The sequence below is a fragment of the Mesoplodon densirostris genome, chromosome 1 (genome assembly GCF_025265405.1).
Source record: "Mesoplodon densirostris isolate mMesDen1 chromosome 1, mMesDen1 primary haplotype, whole genome shotgun sequence".
NCBI classification, from domain to species: Eukaryota; Metazoa; Chordata; class Mammalia; order Artiodactyla; family Ziphiidae; genus Mesoplodon; species Mesoplodon densirostris.
This window is the reverse complement of record NC_082661.1, coordinates 213,347,587-213,375,005: the sequence shown is the minus strand read 5'-3', so window position 1 is coordinate 213,375,005 and position 27,419 is coordinate 213,347,587. Positions and strand designations below refer to the sequence as shown.

Genomic DNA, 27,419 nt, shown 5'->3' with positions numbered 1-27,419 from the left:
CTTGGGTGATTCTGAACTGTTAATCTTGGTGTGTGTTTCAATGCTATAACTAAAAATTCTCCCAATTAACTTTCCTTTAAAAATACAACGTTTATCAAAGGATAAGTAATAGAAATGTAATAAGTGAAAAATTTTAAACTGTGTGTGTAAAATGTAAAACTCAATCATAACTTGGAGCTACTAAATTAGAATTCAGATCTGTAATATCTTTTCAGTAGTCTCACTACTGACACTTTTAGAATTGTTGGCCTATGGTCATAGTAAATACAGATGACTTAGTTTTATTGTTTTGAGTATTCCACACTCAATGCACTCCCTTACTGACTGGCCTAGAAACATGTTGTAGTTAAGGCAACTGATAACAGTCAATACTCATCAGAAGACAGTGAAAGCTAAGTTGGTAAACAGAGGAAGATTATGAAGGCAAATGTGGGAAGTATTTTTGTTTTGTTTTACTTTACTTTTTGTTGTTTTAATGAGGACAGTATTAAAGTATATTCTTAGACAAGGCTCAAACCTTTCTGCCCAGAAAACTGTTTGCTTTTGGATGACCCATTTAAACTGGGCTTTTTAATAGAAATATATGTTTTTAAAGAAACATACTGTATAAAAGTTACATCAGATGCTTCTATTTTGAATCAGCGTTCTATTCTGAATCAGCTAGAAAATGAATAAAAGTTTTGAGAGAGAAGAGCCTGGAATGGTAGGTTATAAAAATTTAGAATCATAAATTACAGGTAATTTACTTCTCTAATTACATATGACTTCATTTAATATCTGATGGAGTAACAGGCATCCAAATTACTGGCAAAACAAAACAGGAAATTTGTAGCATGGTATACTGATTCTAATTAGGACAATTAAAATTCACTCTTCAGACTTAGGGCCAACTAACATTTTTATTCGAGGGTTCCTTCAACTCATTTAAAAATATTTTGAGTCAAACCATAAATACCAAATAGACTTTCCATGCTGATTCTAATTAGGACAATTAAAATTCACTCTTCAGGGGCTTCCCTGGTGGCGCAGTGGTTGAGAGTCTGCCTGCCGATGCAGGGGACATGGGTTCGTGCCCCGGTCCGGGAAGATCCCACATGCCGTGGAGCAGCTGGGCCCGTGAGCCATGGCCGCTGAGCCTGCGCATCCGGAGCCTGTGCTCCGCAATGGGACAGGCCACAACAGTGAGAGGCCCGCGTACCGCAAAAAAAAAAAAAAATTCACTCTTCAGACTTAGGGCCAACTAACATTTTTATTCGTAGGTTCCTTCAACTCATTTAAAAATATTTTGAGGGCCTCCCTGGTGGCGCAGTGGTTAAGAGTCCGCCTGCCGATGCAGGGGATACGGGTTCGTGCCCCGGTCTGGGAGGATCCCATATGCCGCGGAGCGGCTGGGCCCATGAGCCATGGCCACTGGGCCTGCGCATCCAGAGCCTGTGCTCCGCAACGGGAGAGGCCACAACAGTGAGAGGCCCACATACCGCAAAAAGAAAAAAAAAAAAAAAAAAAATATTTTGAGTCAAACCATAAATACCAAATAGACTTTCTTTAATTTCTGATATATGGGGCACACTTTTCAGCCATAGTGTAAAAACCATTTATAAGGTTTCTCAAACCATTTATAAGATTAATAATTTAAGAAAATCTGTCCCCACAAGACACAAGGGTACACTTCACCATCAATGTTTATGATCTCTCTGATTTATTTTAGGCACACGAAGGTAATATTTACAGTGTTCCTCAGTTTCATACTAACAATAAAATTACAATGTATTCTTCAACGTGACCTTCACTAAACAGCTTAAAAAATCAAACTTACTCTTCAGTGAGAAAAATATTTCTCTGCTCTGCATCATTAAATAATATACTTGAAGTTAAACTTAAGGTTAATATGCAACTATTTTAAATTGCTATTATAATAATTGATTCTTATTAAGTATTCTTACTTTAGCCATATGTTTAGATTTTTGGTCTAAACCTATACCTATACATTAAGTATCTTAAAATGTAAATTTATGAAATCCCCAGATCTTTGAGCTGAGTGGGAGAGGTATTTCTAATATTAAAAAGTTCAATATATTCTACATAATAAACATGTATAAATACATATCCAAATATTTAATTATATTTAAAAGAAAAACTCATTTCTGACTCTGAATGTTGGTTCTTTTCCATGCTTTCAATTAATATCCTGCTCAGTCAATGTGTTGAAAAATTCTCAGTGAAGTGTATGTCACACTGTTTCATTTCATTTCCACTCTGATGTAATAATTCACCGTAGACCTTAGCAGTCATCTTGTCTGAGTTATTGGGTTTGGTTGATTTTTATTCTTAGATGTGACATTTTGTTAACTAGAATCTGATAGAGAATTATGATATTAAAAACACAGTACATTTATAACTGCTGTCATTAAGAGGCTGATGAGGAGTTGAATTCCATAAGACCTCACTGATACTCATGTTTCCCTCTTACAAACTAACCATATATGTCCCCGCAAATTCATATGCTGAAGTCCTAACCCTCAAGTGTTGGTACTTGAAGGTGGAGGCTTTGGGAAGTTATTAGCCTTAGGTTACGTCATAAACTTGAGTCCCTCATGAGGGGATTAGGGCTTTTTACAAAAGAGGAAGAGTCACAAGGTCTCTCTGCCCTCCGCAACACATACCCTCTCTTGCTCTCTGTGCATGCACCAAGGAAAGGCTTGTGAAGACATAAGCAGGAAGGAAACCCTCACCACTGAATCTATGGCACCTTGACCTTGGATTTCCAGCTACTGGGACTCTAATAAGTGTCTTGTTTAAGCCACTTAGTTTATGATATTTTGTTACAGCAGCCTGAACAGACTAAGACATCCAACCCACAAAAACCACAGGATGAAAACCACTAAACTCTATTCAAATTCTTCTTTTCCAAACAGATATGTCTGATTTTTTCTGATTGTAAAATATATATTTGTTATTAAAATGAAGCTCTATCAAATTTCATAATAGAAACTGAATACTCATATTACCTAAAGAAATTATACACTTTCTTTGCACCTATATTTTTATATCATATTCATACTATATACAGTTCCCACCACTTAATTTTATAAATATATAGCCATGTAAATATACATTATAATATATACTGAAGCTATATAAATACATTATTTACCAAATTCACCTTTGGTGAATAGTCAGTTTCTATTTTTAATATTATGGTATTGACAATTGAAAAATTGAGGCCAGAAGAAGAAAAGAATAGCTACATCCAGTTACATAGTCAATGAGGCTAGATACTTGTATCCTGATATTTAATATCACTATATTGGCTCACTTTCCTCTTCAAGTTAAACAAAGGTAAGGTTATAGACAGATGAATTGAAGAAATTCCTCCTTTTCTCTATTTTTTATTTTCTAACCCAAAATAAAGTTGACCAAACCTGGTACATGCCTTGGGGCTTCATGTAATGTGGCTGTCACTGAACTTTTGCTAAGAAGTAAATTGTGGAGGGGGAGACTGCATAATACAGTTACCATTTTGGGTTTGTTTAGAGGACGCATGAAGAAAGTCTCAAGAGAAGATGGTATCCTGAACACAGTTTTCTGACACTATCTTCTCCCAAGTTGACACTAACTTCTCCCAAGGTGAAGCAGTGACTGGGGCAGGAAAGTAAAGCTCACTGAGGCACATGTGGAAGAATTCAGGTTCTGATGGGTGTTGGGAGAAGAGAGCAAGCTCGAGACTTTGTTATCTTCTGGGCTTAACTGGAGCCAATGAGACTAGCAGTTAATATGCCTGGGCAAGAATGAGAAATCAAAAGGTTCTGGAGAGAACAGTACTGATGGAAAATATCCAACCTTGCCAGAAGGGTGATACTTTACTGATTTCTTGTTCTAGGAGCATCTACAGAATATTTTTGGCTGGGAAAACTGCAGAGCAGCCACCCAGATTGGCCAACAGTGTTCTACCATTTGTAACTGAGGAAACCTGAGAGTGTATGTCCAATATCCTTCAAATTTGTTTGTTGTCACCAGCCAGCAGAAGCAGATTCTAGTGGGCCTCTGACTATTTGAGGGTTACATTTTTCATAACTTTTACCCTAGTACTGAGAAATAAGCAAAAGAAAATAATAGTGGATCTTAAGAGGAACAAAGACCTTAGGAAGCAAAACATGAAGGACAGGCCACTTCATGTGCAATAGAAATGTTACATGACACAATGACACGTGAACAACAAAAAAACAAGGTGCCAACATGGTCAGGTTTTAGCAAGAGTTCTTTCTGGCTTGTAGATGGCTGCCTTCTTGCTGTATGCTCATATGGACTCTCCTCAGCACCCATGCATGGAAAAAGAGATTCCTCTCTTTTCTTCTTCTCACAAGGCCACTAATGTTACTGAATTAGGACTTTACCCTTATGACTTCATCTAACCTAATGACCTCCTAAAAGCATACTCCAAACACAGTCACATTGGAGATTAGCACTTCAACATGTGAATTTTGGGGAACACAATTCAATCTACAGCACTATCCTTCATCTTTCAAAGTAAAGAGATATTCAAAGATTTAGAGACTACATATTTAATACCCCATCTTAATACTTGGGAAAGGATTCTAATCAAGCCATAAAAGAATCAGAAGAGTCCATAAAATGGAGAAAGATCAAGAGGAGTGGAAACAGTGATCTGTAATAATAAATCTTATACTATACATAATTTAAATCTAATAGAAAATATTGTCACTATGTATTTATAAGTCACAAATAATTCTTTTGAAAGAAAAAAAATGTTTCAAGGGAAAACCAACTAAAAGTACTAAAATCATTAAGTCCTCAACAAGCTCAGTAAAATTCATATAAGTTTCTAAGGGAGGGAAGAGAAGTGAAATCATTTTAAAGATCTCATTTAATGCGAAAGAGGTCTTAAAGTTGAGGAGATAATTTCAAATGTTGTTTGAGTTATTCCAAAATTTTTGGGACACGTTTTGTAAAACCAATACAAGGTATAATTATCAAAATAAAAAATACTATTTATATAGCCCATGTCACATAGATATGGCTAGCAAGTGCCCTTCACATTACCTCATAGCAGTGCAGGAGATTTTGTTCTATTACAAAGCAGTTGAGAGTAAATGTCCCATATAAGAGCTAGTTCCTTCCTGTTTATCATGCCAAAAACTCTTGCCTAAAGACTATATCTCTCGTTTTCTCCAATTACTTGCCCCACCACATATACAACCCTAGAACACTCTGATATTCTAATATTTAATATCCCCTTAGACATCCTAAAATGTACAAATGATTATCTGTTAAAAAAAAAAAAACTCAGTAAATCTCACTGATGTAAATGATACACACAAATTTCAGGGAAAATAATTTCAAACATCTTGAAATTATTCCCAAGATACAAACCACTATGTTTTATTTTTTAAAAGACTAGAAAGGGATAAACTGAAAGTATGACTACAAAATACACTCATGTTATAAATTCAGTTAATAATGTAGATAATTTGCTCAAATATCAATATATAATCTAAAATAAAAATTGAGTTTCTAAGAATATTTGTGCTTTGTAAAGTCCACCTACCCAGCAAGAAAGAAAAGAACCAAGGTAATAATTCTGAGGTCATACAGTAGAGAAAGAATGATGTTTGAAATGCACATTTAATGCTTGAAAAATAATAGACTTCTTTGTCCACATTTTTACTTGCTAATATTAAATAGAAATGAACATTAAGAGTATGTGCTATGGACTAAATGGCATCTCTCCCAAGTTTATATGGTGAAGCCCTAACACCCAATGCGATGGTATTTGGAGATAGGGGTCTTTGGGAGATGCGCGAGCTTAGACGAGGTCATGAGGGCTGGGTCCTCATGATGGGATGAGTGCCCTTATAAGAAGAAACAAAACTTACACCCCCTTTCTCCCTCTCCTCATCTCCATGCATATGCACTCAGCAGAAACCACATGAGCACACAGCTAGAAGCCATCCGTTAGCCAAAAAGAGCTTTCACCAGAACCCAACCATGCTGGCACTCTGAACTTGGACTTTTAGCTTCCAGGACTGTGAGAAAATAAATTTCTGTTTAAGCTACCCAGTCTATGGTATTTTGTTATGGCAGCCCTAGTGGCCTAAAAGAGCATTCAAATAGCTATTTATGTGATAGTAAAAGAGTGACCCAGCCCTTCTGCAGAACTTTTTACTGAGTAACAACAGATAAATTGTATGATATTGGATCAACGTCTAACTGGGGACTGTAGTATAATATACCTCTAAAGCAATGGTTTTCAACTGGGGGCAAATCTGCCTCCAGGGACATCTGGCATTGTCTAGAGGGTACTACTGACATCTAGAGGGGAGAGGTCAGGCATGCTGCTAAATATCTGACATTGCACAGGACCAGTTATAAAGCACAATCTGACCCAAATGTCAACAGTGGTGTTGAGGAACCCTGCTCTACAAGATAAAAAATTAACAAAAGATCTTGCCTTTAAAAACATCTCTTTTGGAGTAACGTCATCGTTGTGATGAAGCAAGTTTTTTTTTGGTCTCTTCCCTTTAATCTACAGTCAGTAAAACACCCATAACTCAAAACATACCTCTGCCCAACAAAAACAGGAGGCCAGATAATTACATACATCTGTACACCTAAAGGTGGGTGGTCTGGAACACAGAGGTGGCAAGACCCGGGGAACAGCGGAGATGGTGCCTGAGCCCACAGCCCCAGAGAAGCTGGTAGCAGTAGAGGAGACAGGGGACAAGACTCCATCCTCCTGGCCCTAGTGGCGCCAGTCACCACAGGTAACTGGGCAGTAGCAGCAAGGCTGGCGCCCCCATCCCTTTAGCCAGAGAAGTGCCCATGACTCTGGCCTCCCAACCCCCTGCCCGCAGCAGCAGAGCCCCTGAGCCTGATGATACCAGACATGACAGAGGCACCCAGGTGATCCGGGCTCTTCCCCCAACTCACTTCCTCCCCATGAGGCATCAGAGCCTGTGATTCAGACTCAACAGAAGAGCCCACCAGCCCAGTGCCCCAGATATTAGCACCAGTAGCACCACAACAGCAAGGTAGCAATGCCCGCAGAGACGCAAATAATACTGAGGGCACTGGGTGACACTTCTGACAAACATGGTGGAGGGTGTAAGTACCCATTCTCATAGATAACCAAAGGCAGTTTGGGTAACAGAAACCAAAGCAGCTTGTGCTCTAGTACCACTTACTGAAAAATAGGAAAGGCCTCTAATTTCTAACCTGTTGAATCATTAGAATCAATTAAAAAAAACAGCTTTACCTAAAGAAAGGTGTCTGCTACTACAGAAGCGCTGGCATAGTAAGAACTCAAGCTCCTTGAAGAACCACAGTAACACTGTGCAACAAAAATCAAAGTGACAATTCTACAGAAACCAAACTTAAAGGCATGGAATACTGTAATCTAATTGATTGAATTCAGAATAGCTTTCAGGAAGAAACTCAATGAGCCACATGAAAAAAAACTCAGAAAGGCAGTTCAATGAGCTCAGGAAGAAAACTAATGAAGAGGAGGAATACTTTACTAAAGAGACTGAAACTCAGAAATAACCACATGAATTCTGGAGCAGAAGAATTCAATAAATGAGATGAAGAATGCATTTAGAAAGTACTAGAAATAGAACAGGCTATATGGAGGAGAGTATTCACTAGCTTGAAGATAGATATCTAGAAATGATACAAGTAGAAAAGGAAAGAATTAAGTTTTTTTTAAATGAGCAAATTCTATAAGTGCTGACTCTATTAGGAAGGGAAAATATTAGGATAATGGGTATCCCAGAAGGAGAAGAAGAGATCAGAGAGTTTAACGAAGTAATAGCTAAGGACTTTCCAAACCCAGTGAAGGAACTGAATGTACAGGCCCATGAAGCTAAGAGATCACCTAATTACCTCAGTGCAAAAAAGACCTTTTCCAAGACATTATATTAAAACTGTCAGAAGTCAATGACAAAGAAAAAATTTTAAAGGCAGTCAGGGAATAAAGGAAAAAAGGTTCCTTACAAAGGAGCTCTTCTACCACAACCAAGATGACAAAACACACACACAACTTTGAGTAAGATGATGGAATCAGAAAACTGCAACTCTATCAGAATAGGTTTTTAATACTTTATTATAGCATAAAGATTAAAAGGGTGGAAAAAACATAGCTACTTTAATTTGGTAACAAACTCACAACATAAAAAAGGATAATTTGAGACAATAAAAACAGAAAAGGGGAAGAGGAAAAGGAAGGAACCTGTACAGGCAAATGAAGATGTTATTAACAGGAAAAAGGACTGTTCTATCTATGAGACATTTTATACAAACCTCTTGGTAACTACAAAACATAAATCTAGAGCAGAGACATGAAACAAAAGAAAATGGAGAAAAACATCAGAGAAAACCATCAAACTAAAATGTCGTACAGAAACACAAGGGAAAACAATGGAGATATAGAGCAACCAGAAAACAAAAGATAAATGGCAGTACTAACTCCTCATCAATAACCACCCTAAATGTAAATAAACTGAACTCATCAAAAGGGAGCATCTGGATAGATTAAAAAAACAAGATCCAAGTTTATGCTGCCTCCAGGCAACATCTCAGCTCTAAAGACAAACATACGCTCAAACTGAAAGGATCAAAGATGATACTCCAAGCAAATGGCAGCCAAAAGAAAGCAAGTATAGCCACACTCAGACAAAATAGACTTCAAGACAAAAAGGGTAATGAGAGAAAGATGGACAGTACATAACCATAAAGGGGACAATTCATCAAGAAGATGTAACAGTTATTAATATATATGTACTTAACATGTGAGCATCAAAATATATAAAACAGGGCTTCCCTGCTGGCACAGTGGTTGAGAGTCTGCCTGCCGATGCAGGGGATATGGGTTCGGGCCCTGGTCTGGCAGGATCCCACATGCAAATGGGCCCGTGAGCCACAACTACTGAGCTTGTGCGTCTGGAGCCTGTGCTCCGCAACAAGAGAGGCCACGACAGTGAGAGGCCTGCGCACCGCGATGAAGAGTGGCCCGTTTGCCGCAACTAGAGAAAGCCCTTGCACAGAAACAAAGACCCAACACAGCCAAAAATAAATAAATAAATAAATAAATTTTAAAAACAGCTGTATCATTAAAAATATATATAAATATATATATATATATATAAAACAATTATAAACAGACTTAAAGAGAGAAATTTATAGTAATACAATAATAGTAGGGGACTTTAAACACCCCGCTCACATGAATGGATAGATCATCTAGTCAACAAGGAAACGGCCTTAAATGAAATGTTAGACTAATTGGATTTGATAGATTTGTACAGAATGTTCCATCCAAATGCAGCAGAATACACATTCTTCAACTATACATAGAACCTTCAAGGAAAGACCATATGTTGAGACACAGGTCAATAAATTTAGAATATTGAAATCAAATCAAACATCTTTTCCAATCATAATGCTATGAAACTAAAAATCAATTACAAGAAGAAATCTGGAAAAAGTCACAAATAAGTGAAGACTGAACAACATGCTACAACTATTGGGTCAATGAAGAAATCAAAGGATAAATTAAAAAATACCTGAAGGCAAATGAAAATGAAAACAACATGCCAAAATCTATGAGATGCAGCAAAAGTGGTACTAAGAGGGAAGTTTATAGCAAGACAGGCTTTCCTCAAGAACCAGGAAAAAACTCAAACAATCTAATCTTATACCTAAAGGAACTAGAAAAACAACAAATGAAGCCCCAAATCAGTGGAAGGAAGGAAGTAGAGTGGAAATAAATGAAATAGAGAATAAAAAGACAACACAAAAGATTCAGACTAAGAGCTGGTTCTTTGAAAAACAAAATTTACAAGTCTAGATCCACTGAGAAAAAAGCAAGGCCCTGATAAATACAATCAGAAAAGGAGAAATGATAAGATACCACAGAAATACAGAAGACAACCGAGAATAAAAGGACACATTCTTCAAATCATACAACCAGTGCAGAAGTTGAAACTGTAATCAAAAACCTCCCAAAAAACAAAAGCCCAGGACTATACAACTTCACAGCTGAATTCTACCAAAGATTAAGATTTAATACTCATCCTTCTCAAACTCTTCCAAAACACTGAAGAGAAAGGAATGCATGCTAACTCATCTTACCAAATGATATCAAAATCAGACACATAAAAAAAAATTACAGGCCAATATCTCCAATGAACATAGATGTAAAAATCCTCAACAAAATATTAGCAAGCCAAATACAATAATACATTAAAATGATTACACACAATGATCAAGTGGGATTCTGGAAATGTAGTTTAACATCCACTAAAGACAACCAAAAAAACCAAAACAACCTGATATAGTATATTAACAAAAGGATAAAAGCCATATCATCTCAGTACATACAGAAAAAGCATTTGACAAAATTCAATACCCATTTATGATAAAAAAAATCTTTCAATAAAGTGGTTATAGAAGGAAGAGATACTTCAACATAATCAAGGCCATACATGACAAACCCACAGCTAACATTGCAGTCAATGGTGAAAAACTGAAAGCTATCCTAAAATGAAGAATAAGCCAAGGATGCCTATTCTCACTAACTCTTATTCAACATATTATTGAATCTAGCCAGAGCGATTAGGCAAGAAAAACAAACACATCCAAACTAGAAAGGAAGAAGTGAAACTGTCACTATTTGTGCGTGACATGATTTTTATATACAGAAAACCCTAAAGACTCCACAAGTTAGGAATAAACAAATACAATAAGATTGTAGGGTACAAAAACATAAAAATCTGTTGTACTTGTGTGTGCTAACAATGAGCTAGCAGAAAGAAATTAACAATCCCATGTAAGATAACAAAAGAATATACCTAGGAATAAATTTAACCAAAGAGGTTAAAAGAAAGAAATTGAAGACACAAATGTAAACATATTCTGTGTTCATGAATTGGAAAAGTTAACATTGTTAAAATGTCCCTATAATCTGAAGCAATCTACAGATTCAATGTGATCCCTATCAAAATCCCAAGACATTTCACAGAAATAAAACAAAAATTCTAAAATTAACATGGAGCCAAAGAAGACCCCGAATAGCCATAGCAATCCCGAGAATAAAGAACAAAGCTTGAGTTATCACACTTCCTGATTTCAAACTACTGCAAAGCCATAGTAATCAAAACAGCAGAAAAACAGATACATAAATCAATGGAACAGAATTGAGAGCCCAGAAATAAATCCACCTGTATATGGACACAATTTATGATGAGGAGTAGAGAATATACAATGGAGAAAGAATAGTCTCTTCAAATTGTACTAGGAAAAATGAACAGCCATGTACAAAAAAGGAAACTAGACCACTCTCACACCACACACAAAAATCAACTCACAGTAGATTAAAGATTTGAATGTAAGACCTGAAACCATAAAAATCCTAGGAGAAAACATAAGCAAAACACTGACATTAGTCATAGCAATATCTTTCTCTTGCCTGAGGAGACATATCTAGAAACAAGAGGATAAATAAGCAAATTGGACTACATCAAACTAAAAATCTCCTGCACAATAAAGGAAAATCGTCAAAATGAAACACGAGCTACTGAATGGGGGAAGATCTTTACAAATCATATATCCGATAAGGGGTTAATATCCAAAATATATAAAGAATGCATACAACTCAATATTATAAAACAGCCCAATTTAAAAATGGACAGAGAAGCTGAATAGACATTTCTACAAAGAAGATATACAGATGTCCAAATAGGCACAATGAAAGAAGTTCAATATCACCAAATACTAGGGAAATGCAAATCAAAACCACAATGAGTTATTACCTCACACCTGTTAGAATGGTTATTATCAAAAAGGCAAGAAACAACATTGTTGGCCGGATGTGGAGAAAAGGGAATTCTCATACACTGTTGGTGGAAATGAAAGTGGGCGCAGCCACTATGGAAAACAGCATGGAGAGTCCACAAAAAGTTAATAGAACTACCATATGCTCCAATTATCCCACGGAAAGCAGCTCTTCTGCCCCTTTCCTGTTTGCCCATTTCTGTTCCCCTCTCACTTTAGGAGAACCTTATTATAGGAATGAGATCAGTAGGCAATTTAACCTAACTCCTGACTTATGCTCTCCTACATGCACACTATGCCTGTTGATTCTTTTCATGGATAAAAAGAATGAAAAATTAAGCAGTTAAAAAATGAGTAGCTCTCTACCTGCCACAGCCCCCTTAGCAATCCTGCAGGCAGATCACACAGGCAAGATAACATCTGAAGACTATCAGACAGTCTGCACGCAAGGGAGAATGATGCAGAACCCAACCTTCTGCCTCAACAATTCACCGAGATTCTTACCCCTTTCTCCCCTTTAAAAACTGTCATGACTGAGCAGAATATTTGGAGTTGGTCTCAGGGCAAGTAGTCCACCTTCTCCCCAGATTGCAGGCTTTTCTGATTAAAGCACCTTTCCTTTCTATTGACCCTTGCCCTTGGATTATCAGCTTTTGAGCGGCGAGCAGCCAAACCTGAGTTTGGTAACACCACTTCTGGGTATTTATCCAAAGAATATGAAAACGCTAATTTGAAAAGATAAATTTACCCTTATGTTCACTGCAGCATTATTCACAATAGCCAAGATATGGAAACAAACTAAGTGTCCATCAATGAACGAATGAGTAGAGAAGATATGGTATCTATACACAATGGAATACCACTCAGCCATAAAAAAAAGACGAAATCTTGCCATTTATGATAACATGGATGGACCTTGAGAGTATATTATGTTAAGTAAAAAAAGTCAGATGGAGAATACAAATACCCTATGATTTCACTCATATGTGGAATAGCAAAAAACTAAGAAACACAACACACACACACACACACACACACACCCCAAACCAAACAAAAACATACATAGATACAGAGTACAGAGTATTGGTTACCAGAGGGGAAGAAGCACTGGGAAAGGGCAAAATGAATAAAGGGAATCAACTGTATGGTGACAGATGGAAACCAAATTTTTGGTGGGGAGGATGCTGTAGTCTGTACAGAAGCAGAAATGTAATGTTGTCTACGTGAAACATAAAATGTTATACACCAATGTTACCTCAAAAAAAAAAAATTAAGTGGTATAAAAGCTTCTTTTGCCGCCAACCCCATACTGCACTAACTTTAAACTGAAAATATCAGTGAGGCTAAATAAACTATATTAAAATAACTTTATTAAGTTGGATATAAATTCTTTATTGGTATAATTACATCTAAATTTGATTTATAGTGTATATGTGGGTAAACTGCTTATGATAATAGCAGTGGTTAAGAAATGAGAAACCCATAATAAAACTAAACTAAATTCTTACAGATTGTGATTATAGCAGGGTACAGGAAACTGGTTCCTAAAATGTTTTGAAATTTTAACTTTACCTATCTAAAGTTGAAAACATTAAATTTAATGTCTACTTTGTCAGAATGTCACAAGTCACTTATTATCAGAATCAGAAATACTAGGACCTAATTTTCAATGGATCTAAGTGGTTTATATTACTTTTATGTGATTGCCACCTTGTCCATGCTCCAAGTCCAGTTTTAATGACGACTTTTTCTTTTAACAATGTTTCTTCTTCCTTAAGTTCCTAAATCACCTATACACTTTTCTATTTAGGTACAGTTTTCTTTAATGAAACAAACTATTTTCAAAAGTTAACACTCTCCTTTGTTAAACTATTTAAGATGACTATGCAAACTACATAGCACAAAATTAAAATGCTACCTTGATTGTTACCTGGGAAATTTTAGAAGCTAAGAAGTCAATTTGGGTACTTCAAGTTTAAACAAAACCCAAGCAAAAGAGAACACTTGCATCTCATTTTACTAGATCAACCAACAGAGGACTTTTTTGGAGGCAGGGGCACTAAATTATCTTAATTATAGCTATGTAACATTGGCTCTGGAAGTAATCATTTTCTTTCTCATTTCATTCAACAAATGAAGGTCTGATTTCTTGTATAGGCTAAGTTTTAAATCTGATCATAACTAATGTTGGGGGAAAAAATGAACACTTCTTTCTGAGTTAATTATCCAAAATATGCATTTTCTGGCAAAGTGAATACATTTTCTGCTGTGTTAAAACTAATAATTCTAGGCATCCATTCATAAATATCTACATATTTTAGTCAACTCAAAGATAAAGCTCGATTACATAATACATACCTATAGTTACATATAGTAATGTTTTCTTTATGTAATAAAGTTCATATTATAAATAATTACTTATTTATAAAAGGTTATTCCCAGTAATGTAAGACATGTTCCTTTTGTCTGTAATTCTATTACTATCTTAAGTAATAGATATGGGTCAATGGGTTTCTAAAGTGACAATAATATGCTCATGGGACCAATAATCAGCATCAAACCCAGTCATGAAACACAGTCTAAAGGTCAAGTTTCAGTAAAACTGCTGTCAGTTGTCAAGAGTCAATAAAGTAGACTCTAAATTTGTATGCTATCTCACTAATATGTTCAGAAAAGTTCTCAAAAGCTTGATGGTCTATAAAATCTGTTTTGTCATTTAATTTATTTAATAATTACATAATACATTGTTAATGTAGCCAAATATGAAATCACCATAGAGAACATTATTGACTAGGGTTTGTTTTTTGATCTTGATAATGAGTCAGGGCCTCTTATTGTATAGTATGTCTTTATTTTATTGGTATTCTTAAGAACGATTAATTTTTTTAAATTTCTCATTACTTCCTCATTTTTGTTTTGGAGAACTCATTTTTTATTTCTCTCCAGATCAAATGTGTTATATTGCAAAATACTATTCATATATATATGTATATATATATGTTGAGAACACATACTTTAAAAAGTAATGCCCACTGCTATTCTTGTTACCTACCAAATGTGTTTTCATGCTATGAAAGTATGATTTAATACATTTATGATGTCACATCTAAAAAACACCCTAAAAACATGAACTATACATTTCATATATTTGTATAATTTTTAGATAATTTGGGATTTATATAATATCCCATAATACATATATGTTTATATATGTATTAACAAAACATCTCATTAGGTTAATGCATTTTTGGTACCTTTATGTAAAAGTAAAATTTGCTTTTGTTAGCAAAATTATTGAGTACTTTGCTTCACATTACATGATTGTGTTGCTAGGTATGGCAGTATGGAGCTAAATCTTGCACTTTACAAAATAAAGTGTGGCCTTAGCCTTCACGATTTTTGATAGGTACAACTGAAATGCCTAATCCTGGGTCAGTAATCTGTTTCTGGAATTATGTAAAGTTCAATATATATTATAAAACATTCTCTTTTTCAAACTGTTAAATCTTCATTACTGTAGGATTTTAAAGTGATAATCAGATTGAATCACTAACAGTTTATAAATCACTAATAATTTTAGTGTTAATAAAATAAGTTGTAGGGTTTATAGCAAATAACCTTGCAAGGAAAATACACCCGTGGGCCAAACATTGTTCACACTTACCAGTTCTTCCTGAAGTTGGGAAATTAGTTCGTCCTTCTCTTTCAGCTGCAGCTTCAGCATTGAGCATTCATCTTTCATTATATCCTATAAAACATCAAAGAGATGGCATAATACGCTTAGACCTTTCACTTTGCTCTTGATAAGTTAGCTTCATGCAGTGGGAGATAATTGCATGACTAATAAAACTGAAATTTCCTCTACAGCCTGATATTTTTCATAATATACTCTATGTTGCAAAACAAACTAATGTATCCATAGATACTATACTATATATGATATATACACATACATTTTTTCTGATAGCCTTTCCTTTTGATTTCTCTTTGTTCATTTAGTTGTCTAAGACAGAAATCAGGGATTCATCCTAAATTCTGTCCTCCCATTCCTGTGCATACATAATCAGTGGAATAAAAATAATTATACTTCAAAAGAGATAGTTTACCTACCATTTATTCCTGGTATAATTAAATATTAATTCTCGAATGAATGGCCATGTTATAGTCTTTATTTTTAATGATATCTCTGTAACATTTGTCCCTTTCACTAGAGCTCTGTCTCTGGGTATTTCACCTTGTCACTCTGCATGAACATTCAGCTACAGTCCCCATGTACACAATACATCCACATCCATGACCTCTATTACTCTACACTGGAAACTCTCACCTAACAAATGCTTAATCTAGACTTATCTTCCAAGCTTCAACCCACAAAAAGAACTACTTCCTGAGCATATACTCAGCATTTTCCCATGGACATTCCAACTCAAACTTCATCTCAACATCTTTTCCTACTTCAAAAATCATTTCTAGTTGTTTCTCTCATTATCTTATTTCCTAAAATAGCTAGAAAAGCATCCCACACTCTCAGCTCACACTCACTCTGAACCCAGTCTGGTACCCAATTCTTTGATCTGTTTCCTTGGTATTTCTTGAACTCACTCCTTTCTACTCCTCACGGACTTACTCTAGGTATCCATTGCTTCTTATCTGACTTACTGCAGTTAAGTCTCTGAACTGGTTCTATGTCTATCACCTTCCCTATCTGCCAGAGATATTTTCTTAACTGGGAATTAATTACATCATTTCTTAATGTAACAGCTAATCACTTTAGGAAAAAAAAAGTCAAAACTCTTTAGCATAGCATACGGTGCCTTTCATTCTCAACTACTTGCATATTTCTGGAGTGACAGTTCTTCATTTCCAACTTTCTTACAACCAGGGCTCATTCCTACAGAATCGAGCTGCAGAATGTTATTTCATGTCTCCTTGTTTTACACATGCACATCTCTGGGTTACACTGCATCTCTCTATCTCCCACAATTTCTCATGATCTAGGAGGCATTTCAAGCATTATTCTTTATTCCAGCAGGGAGCCTTCCCTTGTTGGCTGAGTTATGTTTCCCTTGAGGGTGACAGCATGCTCCATAGCATCTAAAATCATACATCATTTCATACGGTACTAATACTTCAAGTGTTGTTTGCTTGTTTCCTTCCCTCATTAGACTAGTTTCCCTAACCCACTTGAGCAGGTAGACTATTTCACTAGCATATTACCAGCACCAAGCATTGTAACTGACACACAAAAGATGTTTAAATCCACGTTTGCTTCCCATAACTTAGCAGATAAACAGTATAAATAAGAGAATTCCCACTTTTTCTGAATCTGTTAACCTTACCTGAGCTGGCAAGGGAGAAAACAGCTAATGGATTAGAATAAACAGAATATTTGTTTATTCTGGTTCTCATGGTGTTAATTTCTGTTTCTATTTTAAGCAATATAGAACATATGATTCCAATTTACTAATACCGCCTTTCATTTGCTGACAGCCAGCTGATTGGGATATACTAATTATCTCTGTTCCTTTTATTTCATAGTAGTCCTGTTTCTCCCCTAAATCATGGGCTTTCATGGGTAGAGTTTATACCCAACATTTTAATATTTATTTTCATAGATTCTAAATATTACATGTTACAATGTTAATGGTAAAAAAGCTTAGCTTGCTCCATAATGCAAAGAAAAAGTTTGCAGGCTTAAAAGGTAGGTAAGGAAATCATCATGTCCCTTGGAATCAGAGACATCTAAGGTCAAATCCTTGGTACTACCATGAACCCTCTCTGTGGCTTTGTGTTAGTTAATTAACTTCTTTGAGACCCATGGGCATTATCATGGAGGTTGATAACACCAGACTATAAACTATCTGATGACAAAAACTCTACTGTAGGGATTCCCTGGTGGTGCAGTGGTTGAGAGTCCTCCTGCCGATACAGGGGAAGCGGGTTTGTGCTCCGGTCCGGGAAGATCCCATATGCCGCGGAGCAGCTGGGTCTGTGAGACTTGGCCGCTAAGCCTGCGCGTCCAGAGCCTGTGCTCCACAACGGGAGAGGCCGCAACAGTGAGAGGCCCACGTACCGCAAAAAAAAAAAAAAAAAAAAAAAAAAAAAAAAAAAAAAAAAAAAAAACCTCTACTGTATTACTGCTTATATTCCCAGTCTTGCCTAATATCCCACTTAAGAAAAACTAACTCCCTTCATAAAATAAAATACTGTCACATTTTCTCTAGGAAACAAATACTGAAGTAGAGTTAAGAGTACAAAAGGTTTATTAAAGAATAAATCCATGTGAAAAGAAAAGAAGAATCAGAATTGGGCAGAGGGACACAGGACCATGATTCATACCTGACAAATCCTCTACCAGCTAAACGAGGAGCTCCGGCGCCAAGACTGCCTAGGAGAGGAATCCCGGGTGGAGGGAAAGTGGGGAGGCTCTTGTACCACTCCCTGCTCAGTCATTGGTTGGGAGCTGCCTCAAGAACTAGATCTCAGCTGCTGTCATTTTATTCATTGTCTCACGCTACCAAGCGATGAGCTTGACTTCAGCTGGAGACAGTCAGCTAACCATAAGACTTTCAGCTGGGTAGTGAGCCCTTTATTGAAAGGGGATCTGAGCCTCAGCCAGAATCCACTCCAACTGTTTTTTTTATTGAATAATTAGCAGCAATATTTTTGTATATTAATATTTTGTCAATGAATTCATTTAAAGTGAAGATTTACCTATATTGTGGCTAATAGGAATTGTAAAGAAACTTGGCTTTCCAAAATCATGCTCATTTTACTAAATTCTCTGATTTTTTTCCCTGGGAAGCTTTTTCAAGAAGTTTTTAATCTCACAGCTTTAAACCAGGTAGATGCTAATATATCATTTGCACTTATTTATGGAATAACATAGTAAGTATTCATTGTATGTCATCAGAAGCAAATTTATAAAATCCTCTATGAAAGCCTTTGCAAATGAATCACAGTTACCTAGAGTTTTGTTTTTAATTGTTATATGTACATGTGGCAAAATTCATACAAGTATCTTTCTAACACACAAGATGAAAACCCTTAAACAACACTTACTAAAATGAAGGCTACTCTCAGATGAATCAATATTCACTCAATATATTTGCAAAATTCTCGGACATATTTGATAGGATGATCTATTGAGTTAGAAATCCTATTGATGTGTAGAATTAACAGGATTTTAGTATCTTGGTTTTTAAAATAAGGTTATTCCATTAACGCTTATGCTAATGTAAGCAAGTTAACCTTGTGCTTATTTAAATGCATATTACTTATGAAAAAATATAATTGAATAATTATGGCATCCTGTTTCTCAGTCAAGTATAATTAATTCTAGGACTAAAATTCAATTCTATATTTCCTAAATTTGTTTTTTTTTTTTTTTTTGCAGTACATGAGCCTCTCACTGCCGTGGCCTCTCCTGTTGTGGAGCACAGGCTCTGGACGCGCAGGCTCAGCGGCCATGGCTCACGGGCCCAGCCGCTCCACGGCATGTGGGGTCCTCCCGGACCGGGCCACGAACCCATGTCCCCTGCATCAGCAGGTGGACTCTCAACCACTGCGCCACCAGGGAAGCCCTATATTTCCTAATTTGATAATTACTCATAAATATGGAACTCATAGTATGGTAGATTAAAGGTGGCTACAAATCCTTTGCTACTGTTCCTAATGAAGGATGGAATCTAATGCTCTCTCCTTGGATCTGGGTTGGTCTTATGGCCTTGCTTGACCAAGGGAATACAATGGAAGTAATTGAGTGATTCTCAGTGCTAGATCAGATTTTAGTTTCCAGGACTGGTCTCTTAGAATGCTCCTCTCAGGTTCCTCCCTTGCAGAAAGAACAGGGCAGTCATGCTGAGAAGTACAAGCTACATTTCACTTCCTTTCACAGCCTCTTAAGGAAACACACAATCAATTGCCAGCCATGAGAGTGAGCCATCTTGAATATCTAGCCCAGTGGAGTCTTTAGGTGACCAAAGCCCCAACCAGTATCCCACCATAACTGCCTGAGTTGAATCATTTCCAAATTCCTGACTTAAAAAATTGTGAACACAATAAAAGTATAGTTCTAAACCATTACGTTTTGAGATGATTTGTTATAGAGATGACCAGGATATATGGACAAACTGCAAATTGTTAGAATTAGTGTAAATTATGACTCATTATAGTTGTATAAAAATATATAAGCTAATTAAAATAGCTCATTTCAATGTGTAAAAGGAATATTTATATTTTCATTATATAAGCTACTGGAGAATCAGAAATACAAATATAGAAGTTCCTTAAAAATTACCTTATTCTACTTTTATTTTCTAAATTTGGAAAGTTAGATCTAGATACATGAATATTTGGTTAATTTGTCCCAAATTCAGTTAGCTGACTCCAGTCCCATATATTCTATAATTTATTTTTGCCTGAATTAGAATTTTCACTTTTACAAAAAAAAGGTGAAAAGGGCAAACGATGTTCAGCATTTATTTTTCAGTGCGATGTTACAGAGGCAGTGTGGACCCCAAGCAGCAAGGGCAGCACTGCTAAGCTCCTTCCCCGGGAACTATATTCAGCATCTTGGCATCAGGCTGCCATAGCTTTGAACTGTGTCTGTAAGCATCTGTGCTTTATCTCGATTTACTGTGTGCATCTGTTAGCAGGATGTGGGCTAAGGTAATTGCTTCTTTGCTTGATGCCATTTAGGTTTATGAAGGGTTTCACAGGAATGCTCTACTTTTGAATAGTGGGAGCAACCTGTATTAATTTGCCACATAGAGCTAGAAAACAAATACATATATACACTAAGATAGCACAGTCAGAGAAAGCTTTCTCGAGATAGAAATATCAAACCAGAATCTTAATGGTAGAAGGAACTGGTAAATGACCAAAAATAAATAAATAAATAAAAAGAAAGGCAAGTGTTTTCAAATGCAGGACCTTTAGAACTCCTGGAGGCAGAGAAAACAATTGCAAGAGTTTGGGGAACAAGTATTTCAGAACAAGGGTGTGGAGAGGTATATACAAAGAGACACTTGAGAACCAAATCATAAAAGTCATTTTTGCCATGATAATGAATAAAGTTTAATTCAGAAGGTTTTGGTATATCAATAAAGAACTTTCAAGCCATGAAATGGTATGATCAGAATTAAGTGTAAGCAGCTTATTCTGGGTACAGTATGGAGAATGGGCTGGATGGAACCAAGACTAGAGACAGATAAGGGGCTGTTTTAGTAATCAATGTAAGAAGAAATCGTTCGAATTTAAACTAAAGTGGGGCTGTAGGAGTGGATTTGAAAGCTATTTAGAAGGTGGACTCTACCAGAAATGTGTGGAGTGGAAGGGAAAGATGAGAGAGTCAAAGATGATGTTAAGTTTCTGGCAGGTCTATTCAGAGGATGTAAGTATCACTCATTCCTGTTTAAGAGCAAATACAATTTGAGGTGGACGAATTTAAGATGAAGGAAAGACACCAAGTTTAATTTCAAGGTCCCTTGTAACATCCAGCTGAAGAAATATAGTATGCATTGGCTCCGTAAGCATGGGCTCAAAGAGAGAGAGATGTGGTCAGGAAATGAAATTTGGAAACTACCAATATATTGATGTAGTGGAACAATCAATAATTGAAAGATGAAGTGATTGTGAGGAAAACTGAAAATGAAGAAGTGGACAATGAGGAAAGCCTGGTGTCATAACAGCCAAGACAGGAAATATCTTTAAGAAAGAGAGGGAGGTCGATGATGTTGGATGCAGCAAAGATGAAGTAAAGTGAGGGTTTATCAAAAACATCAGTCACTGTGGACTGTACCAAAGCAGTTTCAGGTGGTATGTTAGAAGCAGAATTCAGATTACAGTGGGCTCAGAAGCAAACTGAAGATGAAGGAGAAATGAGGAGTTACCAACTACACACTTGTCAAAATGCAAGCTTCTTCCAAGAATGAAGAATAGTAGCTAATAGGATTGAGATGGGGTGTGTGTGTATATTCAATGGAAAAGCTTGAACAGGTTTAAAGACTGATGAGAATGATTCAGTAAGAAGGGAGAAGGTAAAAAATACAGGTGAAAGAAGGAATAACTGCAAGAAGAAAATCCTTCAAGAGTTAAGGGATGAGATATAGTCCATAGGAAGAGATACTAGCTTTCAGTAGGCAAAGAAATACCCATGAACAGAAGGAAAGGAAATAATCTTTTGTTGATAGTGCTTCAATGATAAAAGATCCTCTTTTTAAACAACTTGAAATACGTAACAGATTGTTAAGAATTGAATGTGTCCCCTTAAAACCCATATGTTGAAATCCTAACCCCCAGTACCTCATAGTGTGACCTTATTGGAAACAGAGTCACTGCAGGTGTAACTGGGTAGGCCCCTAATGCAATACAACCTGTGTCTTTATACAAAGGAGAAATCTGGACACAGAGGAATGCACAGGAAAAGAGCACCATGGGAAGACTGGAGTTATGCTGTCACAAACCAAGGAATTACTAGTAGCTAGGAGAGAGACCTGGGGCAGATCCTTCTTTAGCACCTTCAAAGGCAACACAGTTATGCTGACACCTTGGTCTCAGAATTCTAGCCTCCAGAACTCTGAGACAATAAATTTCGGTCGTTTAAGCTACTTAGTTTGTGGTACTTCATTACAGCAGCCCTAGGAAACCAATACACAGACATAACAATTTTCAACTGCTAGACCTTCTTAGAGCTTATATGTAATTGAATTGATATGATTTTTTAATAATAAATGAGCAAATAAAAAAGATAGAAAAAAGAGAGTACATAAACCATGACCTTTTTCTTCTTCAAATGCTTATCCTTATTTCTAACATAAGGTGATTATGCTACTATGGGGTTTCTCAGCATATCTAACGTAGCAGTGGTTCTTTATTCCTTTAACTTATAAATGTAAAGCATTCTTATCTTTGCATATTGAATCACTATCTGATTCTTGAGCAAGTGAAGAGGTGCAGGTGTCTCCTTAAGTTTATATGTGTAGTAGTGTTCTTGCCTTTATGTCACACTCACCTAATCACTCGAATGAACCCCAGAGCCTCTTGTCGTGCCTTTTGTGCAAATGCTAGGGTGGCCACTATCACAGAGTTAGAAGCACCACCACATTCTAGCAACTTGACATTGATTAAAATGTCTAGACAAGTCAGTCTCATCAAAGTCAAATTCACTTTGACTGCTAATCAGTATGTGATAAAGTTCACGGATACATGCAATTGTCCAAATTCTTTTTCACATGAAATCAAAATATGGTAAGAAAAATAATCAACTCCAGGCATGGGAGAAAAGGTAAATAAATGCCCTGATACCCATACCCCATCCTCATCCCATCCCAGCCCGGCTAGTTAAAAGAAAACATCCTCGAAGACTGAAAATTAGCAGTCATACTGTACATACCTAGCACTACAGTGTTGAAATATTGATGGCAACCTAAGCATACAACAGTTGAAGAATTATCATTAAATGATGGTAAATCTACTCAATGAATTATTATGCAATTTTTAAAAGGATGGTTACAAAGTCTATGTGGTAACATGAAAAATACACTTTTTTTGTAAATGGAATCCTATATGAAATATATACTTATCACAGATCTGAAAATATGCAAAATATGACAGTCATTTTGTTAGAGTTGTGGGGTTTTGTGTGATTTTAAATGTTTTAATTTCTAAAGTTTCATTAATGTGCTTGCAATATTAAAGGTGCTATATCCTAAAAAATATATTTGAAAACCAAAATATTTATTCAAACATACTTAGCAATCATGTAACTACTGAATCTATGGCACACGAGGCATAGTCTCAGAATAATATTGTGTTCAAAAGAGAATATTCCAGGCTCCCCCCCCCAAAAAAAACCCTGCAACAACTAGAGATCTTTGTATGTCTTGACTTGCATTACTGGAACACATAGTTTGCAACAATATTTTTACTACTACTACTCTTTTCTCCTCTGTCAGTTTCTCTGATACATTTCAGCTGCTCCTGCAAATGTCCTAAGGCCCTTGTTGAGGAGCCACATGACCTCCCAGCTTCCCTTCTGATTAGGCATCAGAAAAACTCTTGAGAATGTATCAGATAAAGAAGAACTACCCTATCAGAGGGTAAGGAGGAAAAGAACCTCAGTAGTCAAAAACAGTTTATTTATTTTTTGGTGAATAGGCAAGTGGTAACTTTCAGCAACATTTTTACATAAATACCCACACCCCACACAATTAAAACTGTGTAACTATTTACTAGACCCAGAAAATGCGGAGTAAATAGGCTAAATTACAAACACCTGCAGGGAAAGACTGGCATCTTTTGATACTAAGTACTCCTTACAGAGGAGAGCAACAGCATTTTGATAATTAAGCTTAAGAAAGTATACAAAACTGTTCAAAAATACCGTATTATAAATCTACTAAAATGTTAAGATTATAAAGAAAATAAATGGCAATTTATGAAAGTGTACAGTTTTAACATACAGTTTTAAATGGCATCGGACTTGGGTTTACTGAGAAAGCAATATATTGTAGAGGTGAATGGTACCTTAGTTCTGTCAATAATTGTCAAGTTATTTTGCTTGAACAGAAATTGTAATTCATGAGATCTTTATTCTAAACTTGTCACACTGAGAGATTTGCACTTTAATGATATTATACAATTTTGAAAGTAATAGACCTTTCTGTTCACTTTGACTATGAATTTAAATATGATTTCTGCTCTTCTATTGCTACTTAATTTTTGTCCAGCTCTGCAACGTCTAACACTGTAAGAAGAGAGCCAGTCAAGTCACAGGATTATAACATAATAAAAAGAAAAGAAAACTATATATTGGAGGAAGCCAATACTGAAGCACATAGGAACAGACTAGATAGGTAGTTTTCCACCGGGGGTGAATGAAGAATTTACCCAGACCATCTAGGAAACATTTCAAAGATTTACAGTCTTCTGCTCCCCATTTTATCCCTCCAATTTTATGAGATCCAATTGGAGGTGTGAGTTTGGACCCATCATTTTACATCTTTCTAACCTCACTCTTTGGAATACGCTTATTGAAAATCAATTGAATAAAGGGATGATTACCAGAATATATAAAACAAGCATATGCATTTATGATAACTGGTATAATTTTGCTACTGTAATCACAATGTGCCATAAAGTGTCCTCATATGGCAAATGCTTTTCATTACCCAGGAAGATGGGGGGAAAGATAGGTTTTCCATGAAATTTTCAGTTAGTTGTATATAAATTCATGAACAGTAGGGGCAAGGTTAAACACTTGTTCACTAATATTTAAAATACTGGTATAAGAGGAAAACTCTCTAAATTAGAGTAACAGCTGAGTCTTCCCTACTAGTTCTCTCAGTCTTTAAACCTGATTAAGTTTCTACCTTTCCTGAAACAAACATAACAACAAACAACATTTTGATTCCTGACTTATACTCCTGACTCTCCTTTTATTAATGAGATTCTTGAAAGAAGAACTACACTTATAGAATCCACTCCTCATTTGCAATTTAGCTACCATGAATAAATAACTAATAACTGTTCAATCTTCCTGCCTCTGAAAGCTGGTTTTCACTCTACTACTTAATTAAAACTGCTCTCATCAGTGTTAAGTAGAAACATTTTTTTCAGTCCTCAGACTGATCTATGCTTTAGACTTGATAATACAAAATCCCTTCTTTAAAATCTCTCTTCCTCCTGGACTTCTACAGTGTTATTTACTCTTGTTATATATAGTTTGGATATGTTTTAAACTTTTTAATACTTTTATTTCTTCTCAGTTTTTACTTTAAAAGTTCATTTTTCATGGGTTTCTATCTGAAGCCATTTCCTATCTTAAATGTTTCACCTCAACAACTTATTGTATTAGCAACAACCTATAACTAACACTTCTGTATTTATCATCAATACTCACCTTCCTATCTTCTGAAATCTTGTACCAGATCTCAAACTGCATCCTGGAGAAATGCATTTGTTATATTTCCAGGCATGTGAGACTCAAACTTTCAAATCTAAAATCTCCACCCTAGGGCTTCCCAGGTGGCGCAGTGGTTGAGAGTCCGCCTGCCGATGCAGGGGACACGGGTTCGTGCCCCAGTCCGGGAAGATCCCACATGCCGCGGAGTGTCTGGGCCTGTGAGCCATGGCCGCTGAGCCTGCACGTCCTGAGCCTGTGCTCCGCAACAGGAGAGGCCACAACAGTGAGAGGCCCGTGTACCGCAAAAAAAATAAATAAATAAACAAACAAAAAAATAAAATCTCCATCCTAGAGAGCAACATGTTATTTCTTCTATACTTCTGATCTCAGTTAATAACATCATCTCTTCTACAACTTAATCAAGAAACCCAACTCATCCTTGACATCTTTTAGCAGTTTACCTATTTCACTCCATTACCTTGCTGGCATGGTTTCTGAAGTGCAGTCCATTGTAACTTGTATTCTTTTTCCTCTATAGGTAAGGTATTTTTTTCTCGTATTCTTTCAAGATTTTCTCTGTCTTTGGTTTTCTGCAGTTTCAATATGGTACGTTTGGTGTAGATTTTTTTTTTTTTTGTATACATTTTGTTTGGAATTCTCTGAGCTTCCTGGAACTGTAGTTTGGCATCTATCATTAATTTTGAAAAGGTATTGGCCATTATTAGTTTAAACATTTCTTCTCCATTTTCTCTTTCTTCTTGTGGTACTGCAGTTATGCACATGTTATACTCTTGAAACTATCTGAGTTCTTGGATATTGTTATTTTGTTTTCATATTTTTTCTCTTTATGTTTCAGCCAACATATTTTAAAGCTCACTGATTCTTTCCTCATCTACTGATGAGCCCATCAAAGGCATTCTTCATATATGTTGCAATGCTTTTAATTTCTAACATTTCCTTTTGATTATTTCTTAAGGGTTTCCATCACTCTGCTTATGTTGCCCATCTGTTCTTGCATGTTTTTTATGTTTTCAAATAGAGCCCTTAACTTATTAATTATATCTATTTAAAATTCCCTGCCTAACTTTAAAATCTGTGACATATATGAGTCTGGTTCTGCTGCTTGCTTTGTTTCTTCAGACTGTTTTTTCCTGCATTTTAGCATGCACTGTAATTTTTTTTTTTTTTTGAAAGTTGAAGGTAAAATACTGGGTAATAATAACAGGTAAATAATGGGAGTTTTTATATTAATCTTGCTAGAAGTTGGGCTGTGTTTAATATTTGCTGTAGCTGTAGTTCCCAAAGGCTTAAAATTCCTCAAGTGTCCTTATTTTTGTCTCCTCTGCTTTCTCGGCTTACTGGAAGAAGGCCGTTTAGATAGAGTCTGTGTCTTGCAGCTCTTTCAGCTGTGACTCACTATTATTTATACTGGAAACCCGCTGACGCAGTGATAAGAACTTGAGGAGGAAAAGCATTCTATAATCTTATGATTAAATATCAGTCTTTTAGTGGACCCATCTCTGGGTTGGTTGTGACTTTCACAAGTCTATCTTGGCTTTATTTCTCCCCCGAAGGTGATTCAGGAAGGGTAGAGAGGGCTGGAATTGGTTAAGTGCCCTTCCTCCTAGGAGAGATAAGGCTCTGTCTGGTAAAGTCTTTTCTCTCC

General features: G+C 36.1%; 1 protein-coding gene across 4 annotated transcripts in view; it reads right to left on the bottom strand.

Moving 5' to 3' along the window:
• Positions 1 to 27,419, bottom strand: part of CCSER1 (coiled-coil serine rich protein 1) — a 1,210,612-nt gene that overhangs the window by 610,096 nt on the left and 573,097 nt on the right. For all 4 annotated transcript variants that reach the window (XM_060094716.1, XM_060094688.1, XM_060094698.1 and 1 more), the window contains exon 8: positions 15,512 to 15,595. In XM_060094716.1, the coding sequence (XP_059950699.1) occupies positions 15,512 to 15,595 (84 nt within the window). The remainder of the gene's footprint in view (positions 1 to 15,511; positions 15,596 to 27,419) is intronic.